Source organism: Plectropomus leopardus, chromosome 1, assembly GCF_026936395.1.
Source record: "Plectropomus leopardus strain MGB_pleo_1.0 chromosome 1, ASM2693639v1, whole genome shotgun sequence".
In the NCBI taxonomy this organism is placed as follows: Eukaryota; Metazoa; Chordata; class Actinopteri; order Perciformes; family Serranidae; genus Plectropomus; species Plectropomus leopardus.
This window is the reverse complement of record NC_142176.1, coordinates 11,772,638-11,800,295: the sequence shown is the minus strand read 5'-3', so window position 1 is coordinate 11,800,295 and position 27,658 is coordinate 11,772,638. Positions and strand designations below refer to the sequence as shown.

The 27,658-nt window shown below is 38.7% G+C and overlaps 1 protein-coding gene across 1 annotated transcript; it reads left to right on the top strand.

Annotated features, from left to right (window-relative positions):
- The first annotated feature begins 955 nt into the window (after positions 1 to 955).
- On the top strand, positions 956 to 27,272 carry LOC121947036 (monoacylglycerol lipase ABHD2). Its single transcript, XM_042491914.2, has 12 exons — positions 956 to 1,182; positions 4,086 to 4,161; positions 4,650 to 4,691; positions 4,967 to 5,182; positions 10,909 to 11,084; positions 12,649 to 12,816; positions 13,759 to 13,942; positions 15,714 to 15,806; positions 17,029 to 17,130; positions 17,314 to 17,383; positions 17,486 to 17,570; positions 22,296 to 27,272. The coding sequence occupies exons 4-12, from the start codon at positions 4,974 to 4,976 to the stop codon at positions 22,502 to 22,504; spliced, it is 1,296 nt and encodes a 431-aa protein (XP_042347848.1). The 5' UTR covers positions 956 to 1,182; positions 4,086 to 4,161; positions 4,650 to 4,691; positions 4,967 to 4,973; the 3' UTR covers positions 22,505 to 27,272.
- The last annotated feature ends 386 nt before the right edge of the window (positions 27,273 to 27,658 follow it).

The following is a 27,658-nucleotide window of genomic DNA, read 5'->3' as shown; positions in this document are numbered from 1 at the left end:
GTCTTGTTTCCAGTTAGAGGAATTTTACTCTTGCATTTTGTTATTGGCAGAAGGGTTGCTGAAGTCAATAAATACACATATTAATGTCATATAGCCTACCTAAGGCCTATATGGTCAGCCTGAATGCTCTCTAAATGAAACAATTAATGGAATCCTTTACTGTATAAATTGCATTTTTATTATGTTTTCGCAGCAAAAGTGCAGTATTACATTTTCCTTTACTTAATCGAGCTTGGGAACCTGACGAATGTGCATATTTTCTTTGCTTTGGCAGTTTCCAGATAATTAATTGCGTATTGGTGTAGAAAATGTGCATCACAGGGATTGTGAGCCTCATTACAGAAACTGAAACTCTGTCGCCATCAGGTGGATATTATAGGCCACTGCTACCGCAACAGGGGCTGCATGTCCTCGAGCTGTCCAAGAAGGACTTTGCTGCACAGTGTCAATTCAAGAATTATTCCTCCAAAGCTGTGATTAATAAAATATCTAAGTAAATAGGAGTATACTTTGCATACAGTTTAACTAGCTTCTGCGCATCTTATTGTAGGCCTATGTGTAAGCTATTCTCTTTGAATGACTGAATGTATGAAACCTATTTTGCCCCACGGGGAAATGTGAAAGTATCAAAAACACATAATAATTGTAATAATATAAATAAATAATTGAAGCTTCACATATAGAGATTATATCGATTTCTAGTTTCTAACTCCTGTCCGTAGTTAGCCAGGTTCAAGAAATTAATTTTGTAAAAAAAAAAAAAAAAAAAGTAATGCAATGCAACATTTATCTCTAGAACACCTCCATGATAATGTGAAACATATATTACAAAAAAAGACACCGTTTGATCATAGAAATGTGTGAAAAATGTAAATATTTTACATAAAGGGGGGCGTGGAAATGCGGTCTGGGTGTTACGTCATCATCATGTTAACCAATGAAAGCGCCTGTGTGCAAATTCCAGACTCTTCCAGGATATGTCAGCGCCGCTGCTGCTGCTGCTCCGGCTAGTGAGGCTAGCTGCGGCTCTGTGAATCAGAGGGCGTATTACACACCTTGCAGCTATGATTTAAAGGCGCACAAAGCTACACAAACAAACAGGCAAACGATATGCTACGAATATAAAACGAGGCCCGTCGCTTCTGAGCAGCAAGGAGCTGATTCATTTCTTCTTTAGCCGAGGTAAGTGAGCTAAAGATGCTGCTGGTGTTGTGCGTGGATTGGTAACGCTGCTCAGATGATGCTACCTCGTTACATCGGTTATTAACGGCTGAAAATGCACCGTTGGAGACTCTGATGCTGTGATCCTTAAACTAGGCAACATAACGCTAAAATTAAGAAAGAAATCTAGCCATAACTGTGCTGCTTTTTGTCTTGTTAATGCCTTAATTTGAAGTTACTGCGCAAAATATTACGGGTGGTCAGCAAACTCGTCAAAGAGGCGATTTCATTTTCTGGACCAGGAGGGCTGACGGAGATGCGGCGGGGACTGTTGGCCCTGCTTTCGGGACAAACGTACAGATGTACAGGTTAACTTGTTATTTTTTGGCGTTCAGAAATGTGCTTATTTATAACCATTTCTTCGCTCTGTGAGCTAGCCAACAGGAAGTGTGCGCCCTTGTGTATTTAAACTCCTCTCTGGCTTGTTGTGAGTCGTGACAAAGAAGGAAGAGCTAATGTTAGCAGCTGCTGTGATGCCAAAGAGGATCTTTTATTAAGTGACAACGTTGCTTATAATAAACACGCTTTCTCTTGGCATTAGTTAACACAACTGCCAGATATACTTGACTTACTCTCTGGGTTTGTTTACAGTCAATAACTGTGTGGATGGTTATTTAATTAACCTCGTTTTGTGGAGCTGGGGGTAATTTTGGCACCATGTTTGTTTGCGTTGTGTTTACAGGTGGTATTTGTAAAGATCTATTACTTCTAAAAGAAAAATGTTTAAGTTAGTATATGAGTTGTACCACACCACTGTGTTGAATAAATATATTGGCTAGAGCAGATATTATCTCATATTCTGATATGATATTTAAGTGATTATGAGATGTGTTGTTATTATTAACAGGATGCATATTGATACAGGACTGGCAGAGTCACACAAACACTTTATGGCTTTATGGTAAACAGAAATATGTGGGCAAATATATACCTGCCCCAGATACCTCAAGAGGTGCTTTGAGATCAAAGACACTTCGAGATAAGCAGTGATAAATTGAGGTGGACTGAATGTGTTTGTGTTTTAGGATTAAGCTGAAAACACACCAAATTATTAGAATTAGAATGATTTTAATGTAGAAAAGCAATTAACTCTTTATACATTTGAAACTCCCATTTAGGGTTGTAATGGTCAGAGTTTTACAGGGCAACAATCTCACAGTCTCACAAAATATTGCAGTCATGGCATTATAGAAATATTATTATTGCTTTCAGTGACTCTTAAATGAATGAAAACGGGAGTCTTTTGCATTGAATAAACATTTTTGATTATAATTGAAACTTGATTTTTAAAATGAACTATGTCTAAAAAGTCTCTATTTAAAAATAGATACAAGAAACGTGATATTCTCTGTACAGTAGCATTTTCTTCAATACTGTAGATAAGTAAATGTACATGGTATGATGACTGTCAATTTTCATACCAAGTTATACCTTGAAATCGGTATACCGCTGCAACCGTAGTCCCATATTATGCTAATTTTTCAGGTTCATACTTGTGTTTTGAGTTTCTGCTAGAACATGTTTACATGCTGTTATGTTAAAAAACACATTTTCTCATATTTTCTGCCTGTATATACTTTTATTCGCCCTCTTTATGAAATACTCTATTGACAAGCCTCAACAATACACATGATTCACACATTTAAAACATGTGTTATAGGCACATAAAAAGGGACTGTCAAAACTGCAACTTCAGGTTTATTTAAGTTAAGCAGGTTATATTTGATAAGACATGTAAATCTGACTTTTCACGATATGAGACATTTAAAGAGTGTTTTTACTTGATATATGATTAGGGTTGCAGCAATATATTGTGAAACTTTATACAGTGATATGAAAATTCACGGTTATCATACTGTGAAGATTTGCTTATCTATGGTACTGAAGAAAAATGTATCCGGACATAGAATATCACATGTGCAGGCACTCTTCTCCACTACCGCCTGTGTGACTCTTTGCACATACTTTCTTTTTAAAATGTTTTCATATGTTTTTAACTGAAAATTATGTAATATCATATACCTTGAAACTGTAATATTGTCTGAGATGGTTATATCCTGAAAGTCTCACAGCATTTTAACCTTATATATGTCTAAAAATTAATCCAATATCAAAATCCACAGTCATTCCAGCACCAAAGTAAATTGCGGAGATCTATGAGAGAAAAGCTTCTTTCAGGTCCAATTCTGCAGGTTCAGCTGAGTTTTTATGCACTGTGCAGTGGAGCAGACGCTCACAACAAAGCTATAGAATTCCCTCTCAAGATCAATATTCAGAAAAGGGTTTTATGATATTACATCAGGGCTAGCCGTAAACACTGGGTTGTGTGCTGGATTAATCAAGAGATCTGAGTGACAACAAAGGTGAACAGAACTCAGGAAATCCTGGACAAGCTTATCAACAATACTGTGATTCAGTCTACCCTAATCCTTGCAACACCTCATCGACTGTCTTCCAGGATAAGAAGTTCAAAAACTACACACAGGGATCTGTTAATCAGAGTTAAAATAGTTTGTGTCAATGCGGAGCAAATGACATTCAGACCTGCACAAACTTAATAGTGAACAGGACCGACAATAATGGACGATAAAACTACAGCTATTAGGTAATACATTGTCTTCTTCACATGCTTCATGGTGCATTTAATCCAGAGAGAGTTTGTGACAAAACTCTAAAAAGGTGCTTTTTGTGGAAAATAATACTCGTCGGTTACCATTATCTTGATGAACTCTTGATTGAACTCTTGAAGCCACTTGGATGAGAGGTGAAATGTCTTCAAGAAACTCAAGCAAGTCCAGTTGTTTACCATATAGCATGTAGCAATATAATCAAGAGCTAAATGTATTTTCTGTATTTGTCTTCAGGTTTGACCACTTCACTGTGACTTCACCTCTTCACCTTTTCAGACGTTTGGAACAAGGAGGCTAACTAACATAAAACGTAAGTGAAAGACACATTTTCAACATTGCATTTTGATTTTACGCAATGTATCTGAGCCAATAGTAGCAACATGCAGTCACAGCATGTTTTCTTTAACAGCAGGTTTATGTGACTTCTTGAACATCACAAAGGCAACACCGTCAACTATTTTTGTGAAATCCTGTACCACAACTTCTCTTTTTTTGTGGCGACAGGTGGGCACTTTGGCCATTCTGGACTCTCTATAGTTCCTGTTTTTCTGTAATTTCACGGCTCAGATGACTTTGTTTCATGCTTTGAACATCTGTGTGAAGGTATAAATATATTGGTGCATTACATTAGAAGCAATGTGTGCAGTCTGTCTGCTAAATGAAATGATTTATTTTAAGTAGTGTCAGCACCTCTGTATTCTGCGTAGTGAGAATAAGCTATAATGTAATTAAGGTGAGTGTATTAAATAATTTGACTGCTTTATCTGACTGACGTGCTCTCACTCTGTATTCCCACAGATCTGTCGCTGCAGCGCCTTTGGCACCAGGAGGAATATTTAGGTCAGTCAGACATCGTCAGATATGTCCCCTTTCCGTATCTGTGCTTTATTCCATCTCTAACTTAATCACAGTTACCACAAACTCAAGAGAATGCTCTTATTTTGTACAGGGGTGCTTTTTATGAATTAATATATAAAAAATAAGTAGGAGTATAAGTTTGTTTTAAAAATGCAGTTCTTCAAGTATAATTATTACTGAAATTTGAAATTTAGGTTCATTTGTGTTTCACCAACCAGACAATTAAACAAATGTGGGCCGTTTTTTTTGTTTTTCAGAATAATCATGAACAACCACGAGTCAGACGTGAACACCATCTCACCAGAGCTGCCGGCAATGTTCGACGGCATGAAGCTGGCGGCGGTGGCCACCGTGCTCTACATCATCGTCCGCTGCTTGAACCTGAAGAGCCCAACCGCGCCCCCGGACCTCACCTACCAGGACACGCCCCTCAACCGCTTCCTGCTCAAGTCCTGTCCTCAGCTGACCAAAGAGTGAGTTCTCAGCTCTGTGTCTGTCACTCATAACGTTACCATGGAGATGTCGCTGCTCGTCGGCCATCTGGGGCTGTGAGGTAGCAGTTTGTCTGGCGGGGGTCCCATCTGCCATCAGTGCTCCTGAGTGTGTCTGTACCAGAGATGTCTGGCTTCGCCGGCAGATCTAGCATGAATTAAACACCAGGCGTGTGTTTTGGGGATTATCCCAAAGGTAGACTCGGTTTGTCACACTTGCATCACAAATATAGACTCGTTCACCGCAGGGCAACAACATTTGCATATATGGCGATGCAAGTCTCCCCCTCTGGGCAACTCTGATGTTGACTATGATTTGAATCTTCCATCTGGGTTTATGATGCCTGATGCAAAGCAGTGGTTGTTGGTGCAGGGTATTGAGAGGCAGGTCTTCCCCATGGAGGCCAAACCAGGTTAGGTGCTAATGTCCTCTACCTGCCTTCAAACAAAGTATAAACTTGATTGTTTTTCCTGAATGGGTATCTGTGTCCATGTCCTTTGGTCTGCTGGTGTTGCAATGCTTTCAGCTCTGTAGGGTGTTTTTCTTGAAGCCCTCATCACGAGTGTCTGCTTATATAACCGATTGTTACTGAGCCCTTTGCCTTTCAGCTGCAGTGTCAGTGAATCATGAGGCCACACCGGTGTTTACATTTGTGTCAGGCTTGTTATCATTCCCTCTTGTCCCAATGTGTACTTGAACTGAGATAATTTAAGTCCTGGGCCCCATTCTTTGTGCGTGGATAACTAGATTATCCATATTCAACGATAGATAGATAGATAGATAGATAGATAGATAGATAGATAGATAGATAGATAGATAGATAGATAGATAGATAGATATTTAGAAAGAGGCGGAAATTCTCCTTTGAAAAGGCTTAACATTTCACATTTAAAACATGGTAAAGGCACATTAAAGGGAACTGGTAAAACAGCAACTGGTAAAAGCAGATTAATGTACAGTGTCTATTTTATACAATTTGACAAAAGTCTGGGTTTTCATTTTTTTATCAAAGCTGGCTTATTTTTTTCAGGAATTGTGGTCACTGCAACAAGTCCTTGAACCCAAACCTTCAAATGGGCAGGTTTATTAGCACTTGGCTGGGTCATTATGACCCAGACAGGTCACTGTGATCCACTAAATGAAGTCACTGGCAGATAACATTGACTCGCTCTCCTAGATTCATAATATGTTACAAACCTATTAGATTTCACAGGTAAGGGATGCAACATGAAGCTGATGTAGTAACACAAACGCTACCATTTATTGTTTAGCTTTCTGACAAAAGCAAAATAACCAAAATACACACAAAACTGCTCAGCAGAGGAGGAGTCAGTGAGGTGAGAAAAAGGGAAGAGTGGTGTGTGGCGCAAAATCAGAGAACAAAGAAAACAGGACACACTTCCTGTGTCTCTAAAAAACATCCCCACTGACTCCTACAGCTGACCAGCAGGGAAAAAGAGGTAAACAAAATCTACCTGGATACACTAATCTAACCTTTCAAACCAAAATACACACTAGCAGCCACCCAGAAACCCTAGTGTTCAAACAAATACCCATCCGTGGTGCAGCTTTGTATAAGAAAGCAAAAACAAGCATACTAAGCGTATTGCAAAGATCCCAAAACATCACGGTAGAAAGCACAGTCACCTGACAACCATAACATAGTAAAATAAAAAAAATGAAGCTGAAAAAGAACCAAAGCAAATTTAACTGAAACTTTGAGCAAATAAGTTTAAATTTAATTAAAAGATTACCTAACCTAAACAGACTAATGGAGCCAGAAAACATGGCATTTAATTTGGTCTTAAAATAGGGATGTGAACACTTTAATGTATTAAACTGAAAATTATTTATGCATAAAAAAAGAATACTTATCCCACAAAATGACTATTTTTGTATAACAATTACTTGTTACATTTTGCGTAGGATTAATAACGAAAACGTTTTTCGTACATGCCTCAACGGTGAACTAAGAATCCAAACAAGGCAAACATTCTTTGTGAACTGAAGTCATAAACAATAAAGAAAAAAATGCAAAACTATAAGAAAACATCTGTTCACAAACTCTTAACACAACTCGTAAAGTATAATCCAAGTCTCATTTATCAAGATGTATGCTCTGTACTTCCCACACATGCATTTTTGCGAAAACATTATGACTTAAAACACTCCCACTAAGAACAAAAAGCCCTAAGCGTGTCTGGGCCTGTGCTTGCAGAGCTCATCAGACACTTGTGCTCAGGCACGTTTACTTTAATTCATAAAGAATGTACTTTTGGATTTTTTGTTCACTGTGGATGCATGTGTGAAAAAAACGTTTTCTTCACAAATTAAAGGTAACGTGGCGGAAAGTGGTGAAATGTTCCTTTTAAAGCTTTAAAAAAATGAATATTAGTAACGTATCATTTTCGTACAGGCTTATGATTATCAAGTGTCTTTCTAGTCCATCTGTGACTGTTGGCGACTGTTGAACAGTAATGAAAGCGTGGAAGCGTTTTGAAGGATAATGTGAAACAAAATGACGGCGGTAACAATGCATGAACACACATGAAATGAGATCATGAACGAATCTGTTGCTCCGGTGCATGCTGGGACGGTTCTCAACACAGTGACCGTGTGTAACTGCAAACACATGATCAGCACTCAATCATAGCTGTACTGCTCTTGGTTTATACTTTTCTGTAATTGTTCCTTTATTTCAAAATAAGAGCATGCTGTCACCCAAGATGACTTCATCCATGAATAACAAGTGAATCCTCAAAGTGCTTTCAAGGAACCAAATTAGATGGATGCGAATAAACGGGATTAATTAAGCAGCATTTGAGGAACAGGGACCTGGAAGCTGTCAGCGCTGTTGATGTTGGCATCTGCGCCATTTGTGTTGTTGAGAAGTCACGTTTGTGACCCTGCGGTGTTGTATAACAGAGATCAATTACATAGCAGAGATCATAGGAGGGGTGCTCTGAGGTTAACAGTGTCAACAGCAATTTTGTTTAACTGTGCATGCAGACATGCACGCAGGGCTATTGGCTTACAGAGAGGACAGTACAGAACAAGTAACCTTTTCTTGAAGTTCATATTGGTGTTAGGTCTTTTTTTATCAAGGAACTTATTTTGGTTTCATCACTTCAAGTTTTTTAAATGTTAAAGAAGCAGTGATGTTATGAGTGCTTATCAATTTTGTTAAAAGACTAATACCAGACTAAACATAGGCAGAACTATAGTTAAATAGAGTCCAACAAAAACAAGTGTCAAAATCAAAAGATAAGAGCAATAAAGGTCCCCTGTGACTTTACTTCTGGACTTTGATCTGGACTTCAGATCTTTGCTTCATCAAACCACACTGTCACATCTGTTTCCTTTTTCCGTTGCCTAATCGCGTTGAGGAACAACAGCTCACATCACCGTGTTTACCAGTTTATAAAAACAGTCAAATTCAAACAAAAGTCTTCCCTGCTATCAGTCCCAAGATTAAAAGATTCAACTTCAAGATCATTGTTTTCAAGTTTTGATCAGTGTTTGTTTACATCAGTAATATTTGTAAATTACAAATAATCAGTTAAGAAACACAAAATGCTTATTGTCCTCCAAGAGGAAGTCAAACTCCTCAATTGTATGAATACACATAGATTTCGGAGGGGTGCAGGGGACCATTCACCCTCTGTATTTAGCACATGTGCTTTTGACCACTTCAGTAAAAACATAAAAGCAGCAGAGGACTTTTTTTTTTACTTTGTTGTAATTAAAGACATTTTTGCCATAAATTGATGCAGAAAATACACATATTAGTGCATATTAGTACAAAAAAATGTTTTTTCACTCAGAATTTCCCAGGAGAGGATCCCCAAACACCCCGTTTCATATGTCCTCACTCAATATTGAAACAAAACCTACACCCTTGAAAACACATTCCTGTAATTTTCATTGTCAAAAATGTATTAATTTGGCATGTGAATAGGGACTTTTCAGCTGTATTGAATAGAAGACAAACAATACCACCAGAGCAAATAGACAATTAAGTTTAGAGGTCAACAGATTATTGGGGCCAGTATTCGGCAATTTGCCTATTATCTGTATCTGCATTTGATTTAATAATCACTGATACGATTAGTTGATTAAAAAGTGCAAAGAAAGTGTCAGCATGGAAGGAATTTTACTTTGTAAAACCCCAGGGAGCTATTTTTGTTTATTATTTTTTATTTAAATTTTCACTTTATTCAAAGAAAGTTGCTGTATATGATGTTTAAAGTCACGGTTTTGATTAAACATTTACTAAAGTCATTTAAACAAAGTTGTGTGTTGGAGTTTGTAATATTCCAAATTCTAAATATTGACAAATATTTTCATTTTTATTGTACATACATCTTGGTTCCAAATATCAGTTATGGGTCTGATTAACTACTAATAATCGGCCTTGCATTGGCATTGGCCCTGAAAAACTAAAATCGGTCAACCCCTATTTAAGTTGTCTGTGGCCTCTTGTCGATGAACTAACTTGGCAGTGTGCTTATCCTCCTATCCACATTACAGCAACGAGGTTATCCTCTTCCCTCAGTCATTGATTAAGCCTGTAGAGTACCTTCTAGAAAACCACGGTTAAGCTTCAACTTACAGCATATGCTGGAAGTAATTACATTATCACCGAATGGAAGGGGTACTTTGTTTTGATTGACAGCTGTCTTATGTAAGAGTGTATTTTGTAGGTGCAGTATTTACTGGGAGGCACATTAGCAAAGGTGAAGCTTGTGTAACAGCTGATGTCACTGAGCCTTTCTGCTCTTTGCTGCTACTTACTGTCTCTGTTTTGGTCTATGTAAAGTATGTACAACACGAGTGTCCACGTTGCATCCATGCTTTAGTTGACAGTCATGTTGATATTGTTTATCTCATCTCTTCGCCTCTGAGAGGGCCCACTCCTCACCTCTTTGTCAGCAAGTCTAACAAGATAGGATGTTATATAATTGAGGGAAAGTGAGAAAGAGGCGCTGTAATATTTGCTAACGTGTCATTTATTCCAAACACTGAATAAGATCGATTTATTCTGTTGAAAGCTAGTGTTTGCAGATAGAGTCTGGTTTGTCTTTTCCTGAACCTATGAACTACAGTTTTCCCGAGTCACGCCTTGAATAGTTTCCTTTGTGTACTGGATGACGGTGTCACATGAACTTAGCAGTAATTTATCACCTTTTTTATGGCTTATTACACCACATTGGCGTGGCTTCCCTTTACATGTTAGGACATGCAGTTTTAAAAAAACACACCTTAAAGGGGTTTTCCTGTCAAGTTGTTCACATGCTTTTTGTCTCAGTGTGGAAATAAGATGGTGATTCATAATAATGCACAACATAGGGCACAATCTTTAAAAAAAATATTACATAATCGAAAGACTTGACTCCTACAGCTAACTCCTACAGAGGTGTAACAGGAATTCAAGTACATGCTCAGCATAACTTCCCAAAACAACAAACTGACAATGTCTGTCGGAGGCAAAAAGCTGCAACAGAAATGTGACTTTGTATGCAAACTATGTGTCCAAATGTTCACGTCTGTGCCATAAACCACCAAATGCAAATGCATGCTCTGAGAGCAGCTTTGTGTTAATGTTATTTCAGGACATTAACCTTGTGCTGTTATTGAGTGCATTAGTGGAATAAGATCATGTTTCTGGATCAAATTTAATAGCAGAGTTCAATATTGTGTTTTCCAGGTACATTCCTCCCTTACTGTGGGGTAAGAGCGGTCACCTCCAGACGGCACTGTATGGTAAACTTGGCCGAGTGAGCTCGCCTCACCCCAGTGGAGTCAGGAAGTACTTACCTATGCAGGACGGGGCCACTGCAACCTTTGACCTCTTTGAGCCAGTGGGGGACCATCGAACAGGAGGTGATTATCAAAATCTTTACAAACATTTTTGTCTTTGTCGGTTGCTGTTAGTTCAATAATACTTAGTAGATGATGCCAATAGCTTCCTTGCATATGACGTCATACATCAGTGCGCTTTCCAGATGGAGGGCAGGCAACTGGAGGCAGCGACTATGGCAATTGATTATATTTGGAGCAAACGGGCCACTTTAAGTAGAACGAAAAGGAAAGATGACATAAAACAAAAAACAGCTCTCTGAGAAATAGTGGCAGATATGGATCAAAACTAGTATCAAACATTAATGTTAAAGGGTTTTCTTTAAACATGCCTTGAGTTGGATGCAAATAAAATGTGCTGTAACAATTTCTCTGTTTTTAACTACAACCTGGATTTATAACAGTGTTTCACCAGATCTCTGGGAATTGTTGACTTAACATAGCTTCGGTAGGTAGAAAATAGTATCTAAAGTTAGTTAACTCGAGCCAGTGCATCCACATACAGAGCTGAAAAATAAGCAAGTTATAGCCTGCATAAACACATTTACTCACCTGGCCAAAAACAAGACAGCAGTCGTTTTACTCATGGACCCAAATTGCACTCAAAATAGTTATAGTCCACTAGATTCTTTTACACTTTCATCAGTTTGCTGTGTAATCTTAGCAACATTAGGAGGTCTGGAGGACAACGTAAATTGTAACAACGATCCTGTATACACCGGGCAAATTGGTCAATTTGAGAAAATCACTTTTCCCCCCATTTTTTTAATGGATTGATTCCAACTCATTTTGTGACATCCAAGCCTTTTATGTAGTCAATTGTGTTTTTCTAGTTCGCACTATTTATGGATTCATCACTTTCTGCCCTCCACTGGAATTTTGTGTTCTTTAATGCCATCCCAAACATAAAGATTCATGTAATTTGTAGTTCTTAGTTCTATTTTGTAATTATTTTTCTTTATATTGTAGTTATACTGAGGCTTTTATTTGTCAAGTGTGTTCCTGTAATGCCTGTTCAGTGTCTGTCTCTGCCTCAACTGATCGTCTTGAGGGTTCTCCCATTGTGTTGTTCCTAATAGAGTTTATACTTATGCAATTGGAGGGTCCGTGATTGAAGGAGTCATGGGACTAGGGCTCTTTACTTTACTGACTTTACCTGACTTTACTGAAGATATATGGAAAACATAAATTCACCACTGGCATTATGTCCATCTTTGACTGTTAAAGTTTTCCAGCTCAGCTTCAGATAAATACAATGACTCAGTCTTAAGTGATTGATTTTTAAATGAGGCATGTTTTGAACCCATGGATTCCTTTCTCTGAATCCCTCAGCTGAACCCTGATCCCACCACCTCAACTTTGATCTCCTGATCCTCTCAGAAAGCTTAAGACTCACATGACATTTAATTCCTAAAAAAAAGTAGCGTTACGTTTTCCAGATTGTTCTGCTAAAGCTACATATGACAGACTAAAAAAGCCCTGTCCTTATTTGCTCCCAGTGATGTGCTGTTCAGGAGAGTGACAGTCTCTGTGCTCACATATCTCTCTCTGGCTAATATCTCTCCAATCCATCTGCCTGTTTCACCAGATGACATCACCATGGTGATATGCCCTGGTATTGGTAACCACAGCGAGAAGCATTACATCCGAACATTTGTGGATCACTCCCAGAGGGAAGGTTACCGCTGTGCTGTGCTGAACCACCTGGGAGCTCTTCCCAACATCGAGCTCACCTCTCCACGCATGTTTACCTATGGTGAGGCTTTCACTTTCACTCTCTTGTCATCCCAGAGTCTCCTTTTTCCTTTTTACCTTTTTATCTTGGAATGATGACTCAGTTTTTAAAGCAGAAAAAGGATTTTATTTGGTGTGATGATCAGTAATACTGCATCATCATTTTTTTTTAACCAGAAGCCCTTCTCATAGCATTAAATATAATTGAAATGTCAATATCGGTCAACTAGGGGTTGACCGATATTGATTTTTCATGGCTGATACAGATACTGATTATTGGTAGTTAATGAGACTAATGTCAGATATTTGGAACAGATATGCTTTTACAATAACACTGAACATTTTTCTGTCAATATTTAGAATTAGGAATATAACAAACTCCACAAAAAACTTTGTTTAAATGCCTTTATGTTTAAATCAAAACTGAAATGTTCAATGTCATATACAGCAAGTTCCCAGAAATGTTTTTTAAATAAAGCCAAGTGAAAATGTATATAAAAGATGAAAAGATAAAAATAACTTCTTGAGGTTTTTTAAAGTAGAAGTTCCTCCCATGCTGACACATTCTTTGCACTTTTTAATTGATTAATTTTATCGTCGATCATTGAAATAAAACGCCAATATAGATAATCTGCACAATGCCAAATATCGCCCCGTTAATTGGCAAGGCTGATAAGCTGTTTACCCCTTATTGCAATTTAAATTTATTTGGATGTAACCTGGTTTAGTTAAAGGTATTTAATGTAAGAAAATCTCCAATGCTTCTAGGATTGCAAATGAAACGATATTTAATACCTAAGTTTATTTGAAAAACAAAACAAAACCAAAAAACTGGAAGAGACATGAATTAATTGCTTTAAGCCAAAGGCACCTTCAGCTGTCACTGCTGAGCAGAGAAAAAACATCCCGTGCTACAGAGGTGTTATGTATTGATTTGTAACTCAAGCACTGTTTGCCCTCATAGGGTGCACATGGGAGTTTGCAGCCATGGTCGGCTACATCAAGCGGCAGTATCCTCAGACCCAGCTGATCGTGGTGGGCTTCAGTCTGGGTGGAAACATCGTTTGTAAGTTCCTGGGCGAGAACAGGACGAACCAGGAGCGAGTGCTGTGTTGTGTCAGCGTCTGTCAGGGGTACAGCGCTCTCAGGTGGGTTGTGTTCCTCTCATCTCTTAATTAAAATGCATTGTATCATCAAAGCCCCTTTATACCACTAGCACTTGATGTGCACACATTTCTAAATATAAATGAAGCTCAGCATAATGCCACAAAATGATTAGTGCTTGCATTATATAATCACATGTTTAGTCTACCAAGAAACTCTTTTCAGCTATTGAAATCATTCAGCTACTCTGTTTGTTATGGACTGAATCACAGTCTTTGTTTACAAAAACTGTACCGAGTCAGATGCTGCACAAATTCTACCCCAATTTGTCAGTTTTTAGCCACCTAAAAAAACACCTAAAAGAACCAATATCAGCTTAAGTGTACATTATATTCAGAATATTTTTTATCACTTTACCTCACGCTCAGACAGCCCTTTCTGGTGAGGAACTGAGGCTGTCATCTCAAAGCCACCGTTGCCAAAAACAGATAGATAAATTAGATAGGTCAGTTTAAATAAACATATCCCTGCAGGTTCATCTTCTAAATCAGCCTGCAAGATTTGGAAATGTATTTTTGAGAATGCAGTTTCACCCTCAGGCATTTATTGAGAAAAACCTCCCTATTTAATGTAAACAGCCTGTGGTATGTTTATGATTGTCACTATACAGTGTATTTTACTTTTTTACTCTGTATCTCTATGTATGATATTGTAGATTGTCACAGTGAATTGATATCTGGTTTGTATGCCTCCTCACTGCATGTTGGGAATGCGGTTGACTGCAAACTCACAGCTACTCCCTACTTAAGATGTCTTCTCTATATCACAAAACGTTTTGCCTGATGAAGTTATAGTTACTGAAACATCTCAATAAATTTTTGTAATTGATTTCTTTGTAAGTTAGATAGTGTGCAGTTTGTCTGCGTGTCATTTCAAGTGACTAAAATGCAGCCCCTGTTCACAGAAGCACAACACAAGACCGATATGTTTTAGAAATTTGTCCTGAAGGGCCATCAGACGATTTGTTGTGTGGCTGGTTTGAGTGTTCAGACTGTGGATTCTATATTATGCATCCTTGCTTAAATCCCTTTAATTAATCAGAGGGGCATAAAGACCAGAAGAGTATGTCGTTGCAGTGCAGTAAACTGAACCAGCTGTCTGACAGCATGTTAAGAGTAAACATTTTGTGTGCATAGTGTGACATTTGTGAATCATGCGGGACAAACAAATGTACTGCAGCGTTGTTTTTGAACCAGCAGTGGATGTGGGTGTTAGAGCAGAGTCTGTATCCTGTGCTCATGTTGGACCGAGCCACGCCTTCTGTGTTTTAGATGCAGCCAGCGTCTGTTGGCAGAGATGACAGGCTGGGTCTGTTAAAGTTTGGATGAAGGCAGTGGAGAAGGGTGTGTGTTGTAGAGACTGGCCTTTTGTGAAATTGGATGCAGTTTTTCCACTTTAATGAATTCTCCTCTCGAATACATGCCTTCAGAGCTGTGGCTCTCCCTCTTTTCCAAGTATAAAATCATGCTTTTGATTATCTTTATCAATGTAATCAAACGTGATTGGCATTGCAGTGCCAGAAAGAATAAGAAAAACATCCCTTCTTATGATTAGTTAATTGTTAAATATCTATAGCAGTTGTGTTGGCTTAGCTGGCTCTCTGTCAGTGAGCTGCATGTTAATGCCCGACACCATTGCTGCTCTCCACCAGCGTGATTCTTTGTCCAGTGGATTACACAGGACATCTAGTGTGTTGTTGGAATGCAGACAGGCTGCACAAAGCTAACTTCCTGTGTGTTTGTCTTTTTCTCTCAGAGCACAGGAAACATTCCTACAGTGGGACCAGTTCAGACGCTTCTATAACTTTCTCATGGCTGACAACATGAAGAAAATCATCCTGTCACACAGGTATGACTGTTGATCCATGCAGTACTAATTTTAGTTTCCCCTACCGATTGTTCATTTTTGTAAACTTCTGTCCACATGATGTTTGTCGGTGTTTGCCAAAAAAAACAGTGCTCTAAATTCACCAGAGGGTGGGTGTCTTGACTTCTGTGACGCCTTCCTGATATCAGCAGTAATTACTGCATGAGTTATTAGATAGCCAATGGGATACAGACACACACACACACACACACACACTCAATCAACCAATCAAACGGATTTTATATGTATTGCACTTTTTACTCTCACACTCTCTCTCTCACACACACACACACACACACACACACACACACACGCACACACACACACTCAGTCAATCAATCAATCAAACGATCAGATTTTAGATGTATTGCACTTTTCAGACAGACACACACACACATACATACACACACAGAGATCCAAAGCAATGACTTTTTAATTAAAAAAAGTAAAATGGAAATAATAATCAATAATGATAATAATAGTAAAATGATATGCATGTAAAATGTATAAATAAATAGTCAATAAATTAATAAATAGGTAATGTACTATTTAAATCCATACTAAATAAATAGGTCTGAGTTTGCTCTTAGAAATATAAAGTACAGCATTTTGTAAAAGTATAGCGTATTGAGTTAGAGTATTGGCGCCCTGAGCACAGAATGACGTCATTGCTACCTTTGTGTCACGTCCTCTAACATGCACATGCAGCAGCACTGTCTACCACAACAAAGAGAAGATAAGCTGGGATTGCGACACACACAGACAGGGTGCAGGATGTCATTGTGTGCTCAGGGAGTCATTACTCGACCATGCATTTACATCATGCTGTAATTAATGTTCTGAATGTTGCATTCAGCTCCTTTAAATTCTTTTTACTTTTCACTTTTTGTTAGAGTTGAGTTGTGCCAACTTTTTTATTTTTAACAGGAGATATTAGTCAAAGGCTTTTACAGTTTTTTTAAAAGTCAAGAGAAAGGTCAAAATAAAAAAGTTAGAACTTTCTGTAGTCTTGCTTTTTAAAACAAGTTAAACACAAGGTTCACCCCACCCTACATACCCCAGAAATGTCCATACAGTCCCGTACTGCACTCCACCCCTGTTTGAGTTTTAGCGCAAGCTGAGCAGTCACTGATTTCAACATGTTTTATATGAATAATGTTTGTGTGTGTGTGTATACACTTTGTGTTGTTTTTGCATGTTACAGGCACAGTCTGTTTGGAGGAAGCCCGGTTAAAATGATAGATCTAGATCTTGGTCGCCTGTACACAGCGACGTCCCTCATGCAGATCGACGACAACATCATGAGGTATGTAGTGAAACATAGTTTGAGATTCCTTCCAGTGAAAGTCACAGCTCCCAGTGCAGATCTGTGTTTTTTTTTATGATAATATTCATTTATTTGTCAGTGGTTAGAATTAGAATATGTATTTGTGACTTCTTTTTATTGTTTAGCATTTAATAACACTTCCTGTTTATTGGGTTTCAACAGAAAATTCCACGGTCACAGCTCTCTCAAAGAGTACTATGAGAAGGAGAGTTGCGTTCATTATATTCACAATGTAAGAACTGCCTTTGCATACACCACACATCAGCTCATCTTATCTTTCTCTTTTTAAATGTTTTCTCATTTGATGCATGGATTTGTGCTGTTTATGTTCCAGGTAAATGTGCCACTGCTGCTAGTGAACTCTGCAGACGATCCTCTGGTTCATGACTCACTGCTCACCATCCCTCGCACACTAGCAGGTAACTAACAGCATCTGTCATAGCAACAGCAGCAGTACTAAACCTCAGTGTTAAAAAACGGCTATTTTATCTACGCTCGCCGCGGCAACCAGAAACTAGAATTTAACTGTATATTTACTTGGTAACACTGAATTTATGTATTTCATTTGATTCAGCTCACATTTAAATGATTGGAACAAACAGTATTAGGCTTGTTGTAACTGTGCTTTGGCTGCAACAGGTGGAAAAACAAATCTCATAGTCAAACTCATGACCTCAAAAGATGCAGCTAAATATGCATCTTAGTTAGAACCAAGTAAAATTCCCTTTTTTTCTTTGACAAGAAAATGCTCTTCAGTGCATTTAAGAGTAAACTCTGTCCTCTTTTTGGTGTAGAAAAGCTCTCGATGTTCTTTCATTAAAAATGGGAAGAAAAAAGGGGTGAAAAGGCTCAAATGCTGCAGATCAGAATTACTAAAAATATTCTAAACCAAAAAACCCCCACAGATTTTACACTACGTATGGACCCCCGCTGACACTGACGCTTATCCCCCCCATAGTCACTACATAATAAACGTCTTCACATCTGTATATATGCCTTACAGTGACGCACATCTTTTGGGCTATTATCTCTGTGCATTAATTTGCACATATTATATTTATTCTTCATACTGTGAACCTTTGCACATCCTCTAGACAATATTTTGCATATTTGTCAAAAAAAATCCACACCTGTGGTGAAATTTTTCAGCTCTTTCATTTGAAAACAGTTATATTGGGCATATTTTTAGATGTGACCAACAGCTTTGTAGGTTGCTTTATCTGTCAGGCAGTCCAAAAATACGTCCCTCACCCTTTAGTGCCCATAGTTTCTGCCCTATGAGGATTGAATTTGGAATGGAGGTCAAGTGTGTGTGTGCGTGTGTGAGTAAATATATGTGCTGGTCAACTGGAAAATTATGGGCAGTGAGAGTGGCTTTTCATAAAAAGGTGCATAACTTTAAAACAGATTCTCATAACATAGCCAAACTTTATCGACAGACACACACACAGATAGACAAACATGGACATACACTTTTGCTGCGTCCCTTTGCGTAACTTGTGAACTGGTTGTTGGGGAGAGGCATCATTGGACTAGTGAGTTGTGTGTGTGTGTGTGTGTGTGTGTGTGTGTGTGTGTGTGTGTGTGTGTGTGTGTGTGTGTGTGTGTGTGTGTGTGTGTGTGTGTGTGTGTGTGTGTGTGTGTGTGTGTGTGTCTGTCTGTCTGTCTGTGTGTGTGTTTCTCATATTTTAACTGTAATTTTTCCATTCTATATTTATTTTTCTTGACTTTTTTCTTACTGTTAGTAGTTTTGCACCAATACTCCATTACTATTCTTGTACATGAAAACCTACTTGACAATAAACAGGATTCTTATTTTTAGGATTTTGAATAATACTGACAATCTGAAAAAAAGAATAACACTCAGTCATACTGAATATGTAATACTGCTGACAATTCCCAGATTCAAAAAAAGCAGAAATAACGGACTGATAAAGTAATGTAATGTCAATAGTTGTCTCCATACATTGTAACTCTGTACTTAAGTTTTTTGAGTACCTGCAGGAAGATCGTTGCACTTATTTGCAGTTGGTCCTGTATTGACTCACAGGGTTTTTAAATACAGGCTGGTCCTGTTTGAGTTATGACTGCAGTTAACACCCCAGATTTGGTTTTCAGAAAACATGTCTGCAATCTCAAAAGAACCTCTGATGAGTTGGCTCTGTACCTCGAACAGGACAGGGTGCGGCACCAAAGTCAACTCTATAAGTAAAGTCTTTAGGTGTGTTACAGCAGCTGCAACACTAAGTGACACGTTAGCTGAGTGTCCCTCCTTCAGTCTCTTTAACCCTTTGAAACCTGAGCAAATTGTCAGAATTTCTTTCACTAACATGGTAAGACGGCATAAAACAAACTTAAGAAGAAATGACCTCAGAATTTGCAAGAAATAAGTGAAAAAAAAGAAAATGCACAATAAAATCACTTGAAAATTAGTAAAGAAAAGAGAAAGGATGTAAAACAAACAACGAAATGCCCTCGAAAAAAAGTGCTTAAAAATATAATTATCTTCTGTAAAATTATTTAAAATATGTTACTGCTAATTACATTTTTTAAAAATGTATTTATTCCTTCTTTTGTTTTTTCTTTCAAAATCCACTAATATCTTGCAAATTGTGGAACATTTCTTCTCAAGTTGATAATTGCCTTTTCCCCACATTTATGAAAGAAATAGAACCACTTTGTACAGGGTTCAAGGTTAAAATACTTGCAAACACACAAGAAAAATGATTTGACTCCCAGTTTCAAAGGGTTAACCTTAAAGGGACTGTGCACAGTGTTGAGCCTCATTTTACAAACAAGAAGAGGGAGCCTACACTTTGCTACTCATCAGCTTGTGCTATATTTAAACTTACTGACCACTTAAACTATTTTGGAAAAAGACAGCCCCTCATGTAATTGTGTGTGGGGGTGGGTGGATGAGTCCTGACTGGAAGTACTTGTGACTCTGTCCTACATGTGTCTCGAGAGAGTGACTCTTACTGAAATGAGGATCAGCTGCCCTTCGACCTAAAATTTGCTACAGTGACTCAGACACAAGGGACTCAACAGAAATACTCTTGCTGTGTTGGAGCTGTAATTAGCTTGGATTATATATGTTTGATGATAAAAATTTCAGCTTCCTGTATAGGTGGTTATGTCAAAGTAAAAGCGTTACATTTGGTCAGTTCATAGGTTAGTGTTTCTTTATTGCATTATACCAAACATGGCTGAAGTACAATGTTAGATAACATTTAACAAGGATGACTGCTGCACAGGAAACAGGTTTTAAACTACAAACAATAATTTTGCATCCTGACATGCCTATGTGTTTGTCCTCAAAGCTTGATTTTTTTTTTTTTTAGTACGAGCCGTTCTCTAGCCCGTTCTGTTCACACCTGTCACACAGTTCCCGTTTGGGTGGTGGTTCCTGGTCTGGACGAGCACACCCAGCAGCTGTCATGAATAGTGCACAGTGGTGAAAGCCCTGCGGGATCTTAATCACAAGTCAACCGCATCAGACTAGCCCACTAACCCAGATTAGAGCAGGAGAATAAAGAGATCCAGGCCAATCCTTTTCAAGAGACCATGCTGCCTGGTTGTCCAGAGCTGCAGTGCTCTGCATAGGTTCATACAGCGATCAGAAAGAGATTAATGTTACATCTGCAGTTTGTTGGAGGTGACCTACTTTAAGCTCAGGGTTTATTTATTGTTAATGAAATAACAAAAATTTGCTACCTTTTACCGTGCTAATAGACTGTGGAAAAACACAAGTTCAGTCAGTCAACACCCATTTGTGTCTAATGGAGAGTTATATAAATTGGTGTGCAGGTGTAGCCCTCAATCCTGTTTTGTCAGTTATGGATAACATGTCCAAAAGTATGTGGACACCTGAACATTACACCCATACATACACAGGAAGGAAATCCAGGCACTGCAAAAATGTGAAAAACTAGGAGGAATTACGTTAAAAAGCCTTTATTATAGTGGCTAAATCATTAAAAAGGCCAACATGTTTGCTGTCAGTCAAACTCAGACATGCATGTATGTTACAGCTGTGTCAGTGTCCATAAAATTTCCTTTTCTTGCTCTTTGATGCTCCATTAAGGTGCTGCCATCTATAAATAACTAGTTACACACTACCAAGATGCTCAATAAGAAAAGATAACGCATGAAAAACTGCACCAATGGTATGAAATACACTTTTGGTCTCCTAAGTAGTTGCAGTTGTCGCTAGCCTGCATCCCCCCACTTGGTTATGAAGTGTTGTGGACGACGTGTGGATGGATGAAAGCAGAATCAGAACAATGCATCACTATATACAGTACAGATTTAATGGCTGTTCCTGATTTCGCCACCTGTTTTTAAATGCTGGCTTAATACTTGAAATCAACCAATTGCAAGATCATTGCAGTTGTTGGGAGATCTTGAAAGAGTGTGTTGCTGAGACGGAGACATTTCCTCGTGATTTGTCAGTCTGAAAAATTCCACTTTATTGTCAGAATGTTTGGGAGATATGTGGCCTCTGGGTTCAGTATTCATCTCAGTATATTGGAGAGAAAGAATTGCTCATACTCTGCTTTACTTCTTCACTGGAATGAAAAGATGAAGAATGGCCGCTGGTCTGCTGAAGGGGTGGGGCAGTGCAAAACTGATGTGACATGGATAGAGGAAATTACTATGAAATGAGTTGCACAGATTATCAGTGGTCTCTGACATTAGCACAACAGCCTGAAATGTTAAAAATGTCTCTGAGAATTGCATATGCTGCCATACTACAGTCGCATGGGCATCTTTTAGATAATGGCGTCATCACTAAGATGTAAAGTTTGGTTGGTGCAACCGATGTAAAATCCGTTTTAAAGACTGACTTTGCGGTTAGGACCAGGCTTAGTAAAGACCAGTCGATGCACCCTGCTCCAATTTTTTTCTAGTGGCCATTTATTGATTAGCTCAAACTCTCAGCTGTGAAACATACCTGCCAGAAGTTGAGTCATGCTCTTATCTGTTCAACCATGCAAACACACCTTCGTTATCTGTAACTGGCATGAAATAACCCCTGGCAAGCCCATACTTGGACGTTTGCAGTGTTGGTTTTCAGATACTGATGATGTCACTCCGTGCAGACTACAGCAGCCTAATTACTGTGTCGCTGTGTCATCCTTCAGCAAAGAAGCCGAATGTGATCTTTTCCTTGACGCTACACGGAGGCCACCTAGGCTTCTTCGAGGGCGCGGTGCTCTTCCCCCAGCCGCTCACCTGGATGGACAAAGTGATTGTGGGCTACGCCAACGCCATGTGCCAGTGGGAGAAACAGAAACCGCCGTGCCAAAGTGGCCACCTGAGTGAGAGCTCCTGCGCTGAGAAAAAAGCGTAAACCTCTGACTTCTGTATCTCTCTCACTCTCTCTCTCCTCCCCTCTCCCCCTCTCCAACACCACTGCCCCAGCACTGAGGAGACACCTGAATTAAACTTTAAACTGCTCTCTCTTCTCTGCCTTCTCCTCTGGTGCTACTCACCGCTCCCGACCCACACATCCCGATCGAACACGTCTCGCCTTCACCACAGTTCCCCTTCGTAATCACAATCACCTTACAGTATGTGAAGGAACAAAAACAACTAACTGCCTTTGTGCTCTTTTTTCCGTTGCAAAGACTTTGAAATCAGAGCAGGAACATTTTGTTTCTCTTCACAACAATGATCCTTGGCTCATGGAGGTGTCGACCAAATATGAGGAGAGACGAAGTCAAGCTGGCGTTTAAAGGAAAGTGAGAGCACCACTTTAGAGTAGTCCAAGCACACAAGAAGCCTCCTATTACAGTAATCAAGGACTGTGCTGCAGTCGGTGCTGATTTACTGCACCTGTAAGAAGCTCACTGCTTATCACCGCCAAGGCCATATAGCCTAGTCTGCTGTCTTAACCAACGCAGCGTCTTTGTAGTGTGTATGTAACTCACAAATGTAGTGTGTATGTGTGTGTTCGCCTGTGCAGAGCGAGAGTTAGAGACCCGTGACGGAGCATGTGATCTTTGTGTTCGGTAGGTGTGATCCAGATTCTCTGTTCATGGTCTGTCGGCCCTTATAACGTCTGTTTTTTTGGGTGACCTGTTGCTTTGTTGTTTGTAGAAAATGTACAGTAGAAAAGTATTATGGTGGGATTTTACGCATTATTTCCAACATCCCCTGGGCACTTCATGACCAGGGATAAACCCCAGAGGGGATCCGTGCACATTCCCACCGTCGCATTTTATCACTTTGATTCAATGCACTTTACACCCTGTATGGCACAATCTTTTTTTTCCCCTCCTCATTCGTCAAAGCGCAGGTGTATGGAGATTATTGACGGTTTAGCTCTCATGTGACCGAGAGCAAGAACCGGAGGGAGCGAGGATGATAACCAAAAGTTAGATGACTCAAATGTTCCCTGTGTTGTCTGTTGTCTTTGAGCCCTCTTACTCTTTCATCTGCCTTTGATCAGCTGCAGGTCCAGCCAAGACTTTGATATCCTTCTTTCACTGCACAGACATTAGCAATCCACCCTCTAAACACCTCATTTGGTGCAAACATCTCAATATGATTTTGAATATTCTGTGGGGTCTGATTTTGAAGATGCAGCCGACTGATTGGCCGATGTGGTCCTCCTAAAGTTCACCAGTGCGCTGCAGATTTCTCTTTATAATCTGAGCTGTGAGGTGTGATGAGTAGGAGGGCTAAGGATACCAACACTAAACCAAATGTTTATTTCTTTAGTGGGTTGTTTGTACTACTGGTCATCATGGTGGTGATTGTTATATTGTGTAATTAGATGGAGAAGACTGCATGCAAGAAAGATGAGACAGATTTTAATGCAAGGGAATATTTTTGTTGCAAAGACAGCATTGAAAGGCTTTTCTTGTTTTTTTGACTGGGCTGAGCGTTAGCTGTTGAAACGTGTCTGGATGAAATCATACTGCAATAATGGGACCTGTGGACTTTCTAAAACCTGAATCTAAATGAGGACATGTTGTAAACCTTGTTGTAAGGGCTTAGGAAGCTTCCTCCAAGGCATTTTCTCAGCCAAGTAATCTGAACACTGTGATAAGACAGATGGATGGTTTGAAATGATGAAGGGACACGCAGTGATTGACAGCAGAGCATCTTGTAAAGCTGTTTAGGCCAAAGATTAGTTTGTTATGAGATCTGGGTTTAATAGTATTTGTAACTGTAACTGTTTTTTTTTTAAAAATTTGAATCACAGGAAGTTTGGGATTGCATGACAATTGACCATTCCTGAGTCAAGCCCCTTTTCGCTCCATGCTCCAAAAACAGCTGAGCAAGCCTGAAACCCAGCAAAACTTCAGCCACCTTTCCTCTTTTCTATTATACTTTGATATGCTATGTGCTAGTTAAAAATGTTGATGGTTTAAAGGTGTGGCTGGAGGACTGTCACAAACTTCAGGAACGTTTCGTTGTGTTTGGTCACATCTTAAGTTAGCATATGTTAGTAAAACGCTGGCTAACCTATAGCTACATCTGTAGTAATGTTAACATTTTTTTGATACTGTTGGTTGGATGCTGAAAAATTTTGACCATGACATTAATATTTGTCAGCCAGAAAAGATCCCTTAGTTAATATTATGTCTTTGAGGCTACGTGCCGCCCCAAAGTAATTTTAGGTAAACTGTCCACCAACATCAATTGACGTTGATATTTGGTTTAATCTAGGTTGTGACGTTAGGTGATAAAAATTATACGTCAAGATAACATCAAATGCCAGCACAGCATACTAACGACTGATGACTTTAGTATTTTGCTGGTTTTAAGTTGTGTCGTCAAGTAACCAAAATTCAACGTTTTAATCATAAAGTGTGAAGAACAAAATCCAAAGTCTACAAAATGTCATTATGTTAACGTCCATACAGCATGAAATTATAACATGGCTAGACATTTAAAATATCGTCAACCCGATTTTCATTTCAACAAAAAAAATATCTGTCAAATGCAACAGTCCAGCGACTTCCCGACGTCAAATTGACGTCTGGTGCCAGCTTGGTAAGGTCAGCACCAAAGTCTGTAGTCAGTAATGAATACATAGATAACAAATACAGATCCACAGATATCTGGCAGTGCAGGAGCAATTTTGACTGATAATCTTGTCATCCTCGGTCTCCACTTCTGCCTTCTTTGTTGAGACAGAAAGCCTCAGTTTGTGTAATTTTGCCTTGTTCATGAAAGTAAACATGAAAATATTTCTACATCACATACTGTAGTCTTTGCTGTCTGCCTTTTAAAGCTACATCGCCGGATAATTGGAAACGTTGCCCTCATATCTCTTTCGTCTTTTTTGTCCAGCCCAGCACCAGTAACTACCGGGGCAGGACTTAGGAAAGAGCTTTAATTTTTGTGTCCATCGGTTGCAACATTACAACTAAAAAATAATTATCTTGACCATGATAGTTCATTTTGGACCTCGGAAACAGTAGTTTGGGTCATATAGCACTGCAACGGTGATTCTGATCACCACTCAAATTAAATCGCTTGTGCTTTGGCTCAAGAATAATTTCACAGTTTATAGAGATCTGTTGGTTTTTGAGATGTAATTGGCTTAAATTTAACCTCCTTTTGTGGAGATTATTCTGTGCAAATACTATGAAATCCAGGTATTAATCTCACTGATGCTGGCTTAGCTAAGATTGAAAACAGGGATCCAACTTTATCCCTCTCAACTCAGGGTATGTGCCAATACCAAGCACGGCTCCGATACCAGTGCCCTCTTTTAAAATCTGTATCTGTGTGGGACTCAATCATTTTTATGTACTGTTAGATAAAAAAAGAGCAGAGATGGTTGTGGCAGTAGGTCGACAGCCCGCTATTCATGACCCTGAATTTTATAACGACATTGACAGTGAAAATGTATTTAATGTGGGTCAGTTACATCAAGGCTGATTGCAGACCGACACATTAAAGCGTTTGGCGTTTGGTTTGGTGCCTCCCTAACTGAGATGTGTAGATAATGTCTGTCTGAGCCACCACCTTCTCGCTCTGCAGCTGCCCTGAATCATTCAAACCACAAATCACTGTTGCCATCTGCTGTCAGAGAGAACAAACTACAACTGCAGACTTCCTCTCATTTAATTCACCTGCAGTGAGATTATATTCATCGTGGTTCATGGTTCACTCTGTCCACAGCTCTCATTTTAACAAAATCAGCTGTGGATTGGATTTACTCTGGCTCGCAAAGAAAAAAAAAAAAGATGAATATTGATGACACCAGCACAAACCCAGTTTCTGCAGTAAGAGTCGTTTGTGTTCTTTTGAGATTCTTGCCTCTACCCCAACTTTGCACAAAAATGCAGGTTTGGATGTATTATTTGGATATATTTTTTTCTAGTCGATTTTTCCGGGGGGATTTTTTGTATTTTGTATTTTTATTTCTTGTGTTATTTGCTTGTGCAAATGTATCAGAGCGTGAGTGTTGATGAGTACACATACTGTGTCATATCACCACCTCTGATTGACAAAAACCAAAACTTCTTCACTTTAATATTGAAAAAAAGCTAAAGAGATATATAAAGGAATAAAGATATATAAAGGAATAAAGGCAATAACCAACCAGGAGGGATTCTTTTATCATTTTAATGTGACGGGAAAATATGTCATACATTAAGATAATTTTCTTCATGGAGTGTGGGATCTGAAATGTTATTTTACTGTGTTGATATGAGAATGTGCTACTGTGTATTTAACCCACCCCAGTAATTCAAGTGTTTCTTTCAAGATTGTGAGCTCATTTTTAATTGGAAACTTTCAAAATTTCAATTGACTTTATATGTCAGTGATAAAAAATCACAATGGATCCAGACTAACATCAGTGTAGTTTTTTTTTTTTAAATGTTTTGTTCTTATCAGCACAAGCAAGTGGATGAGAGCCCACAGTGAGTTAATCTACATTATACAGCTTTAATTTAATGTTTACAGACATTTTGATCCTTTATGACGGTTAAGGGAGACACAAGAAGGGGCACACAGAGTCACACAACATGATGTACTTGGACATTGAACACTGGGTGTTTTTGTTGAAGAAAACCAGTGGTGTGTGTGATCGAATTATGTGAGGAAATATGGTTATTGTGTTCCAAAATAAATTATTTTCTCAAAAGAAAAAAGTTTCTTTTTTATTTTTCTTGACAGTTTTGTTTTTCTTATAAAACCTCTTGAGCCCAAATGTTGTAGAAGAATTTGTTTTCTGGTTAATTTTACAGTTTACAGCTTTCATGGTGAGAATTTGGCTATGGGACTAAAGGAACTTGATAAAGATTCCCCACATCCCAATCCGACTAAACATTTGTGGGAACCCACATTGATCCCAGAGGTCAGAGGCACTGTGGAACTAAATGAGCGCCAAAAGTTTTTATTATTTAAATACAATAATTGAAAAAACAAAAATTGGAAACTGAAAGTTAATGGTTACAAAAGAGTAAAATTTAGTTTTTTAATTATTGAAACTTTTGGACTTGATTTACCCCATAAGGCCTCACCTTCTGGGAAATTT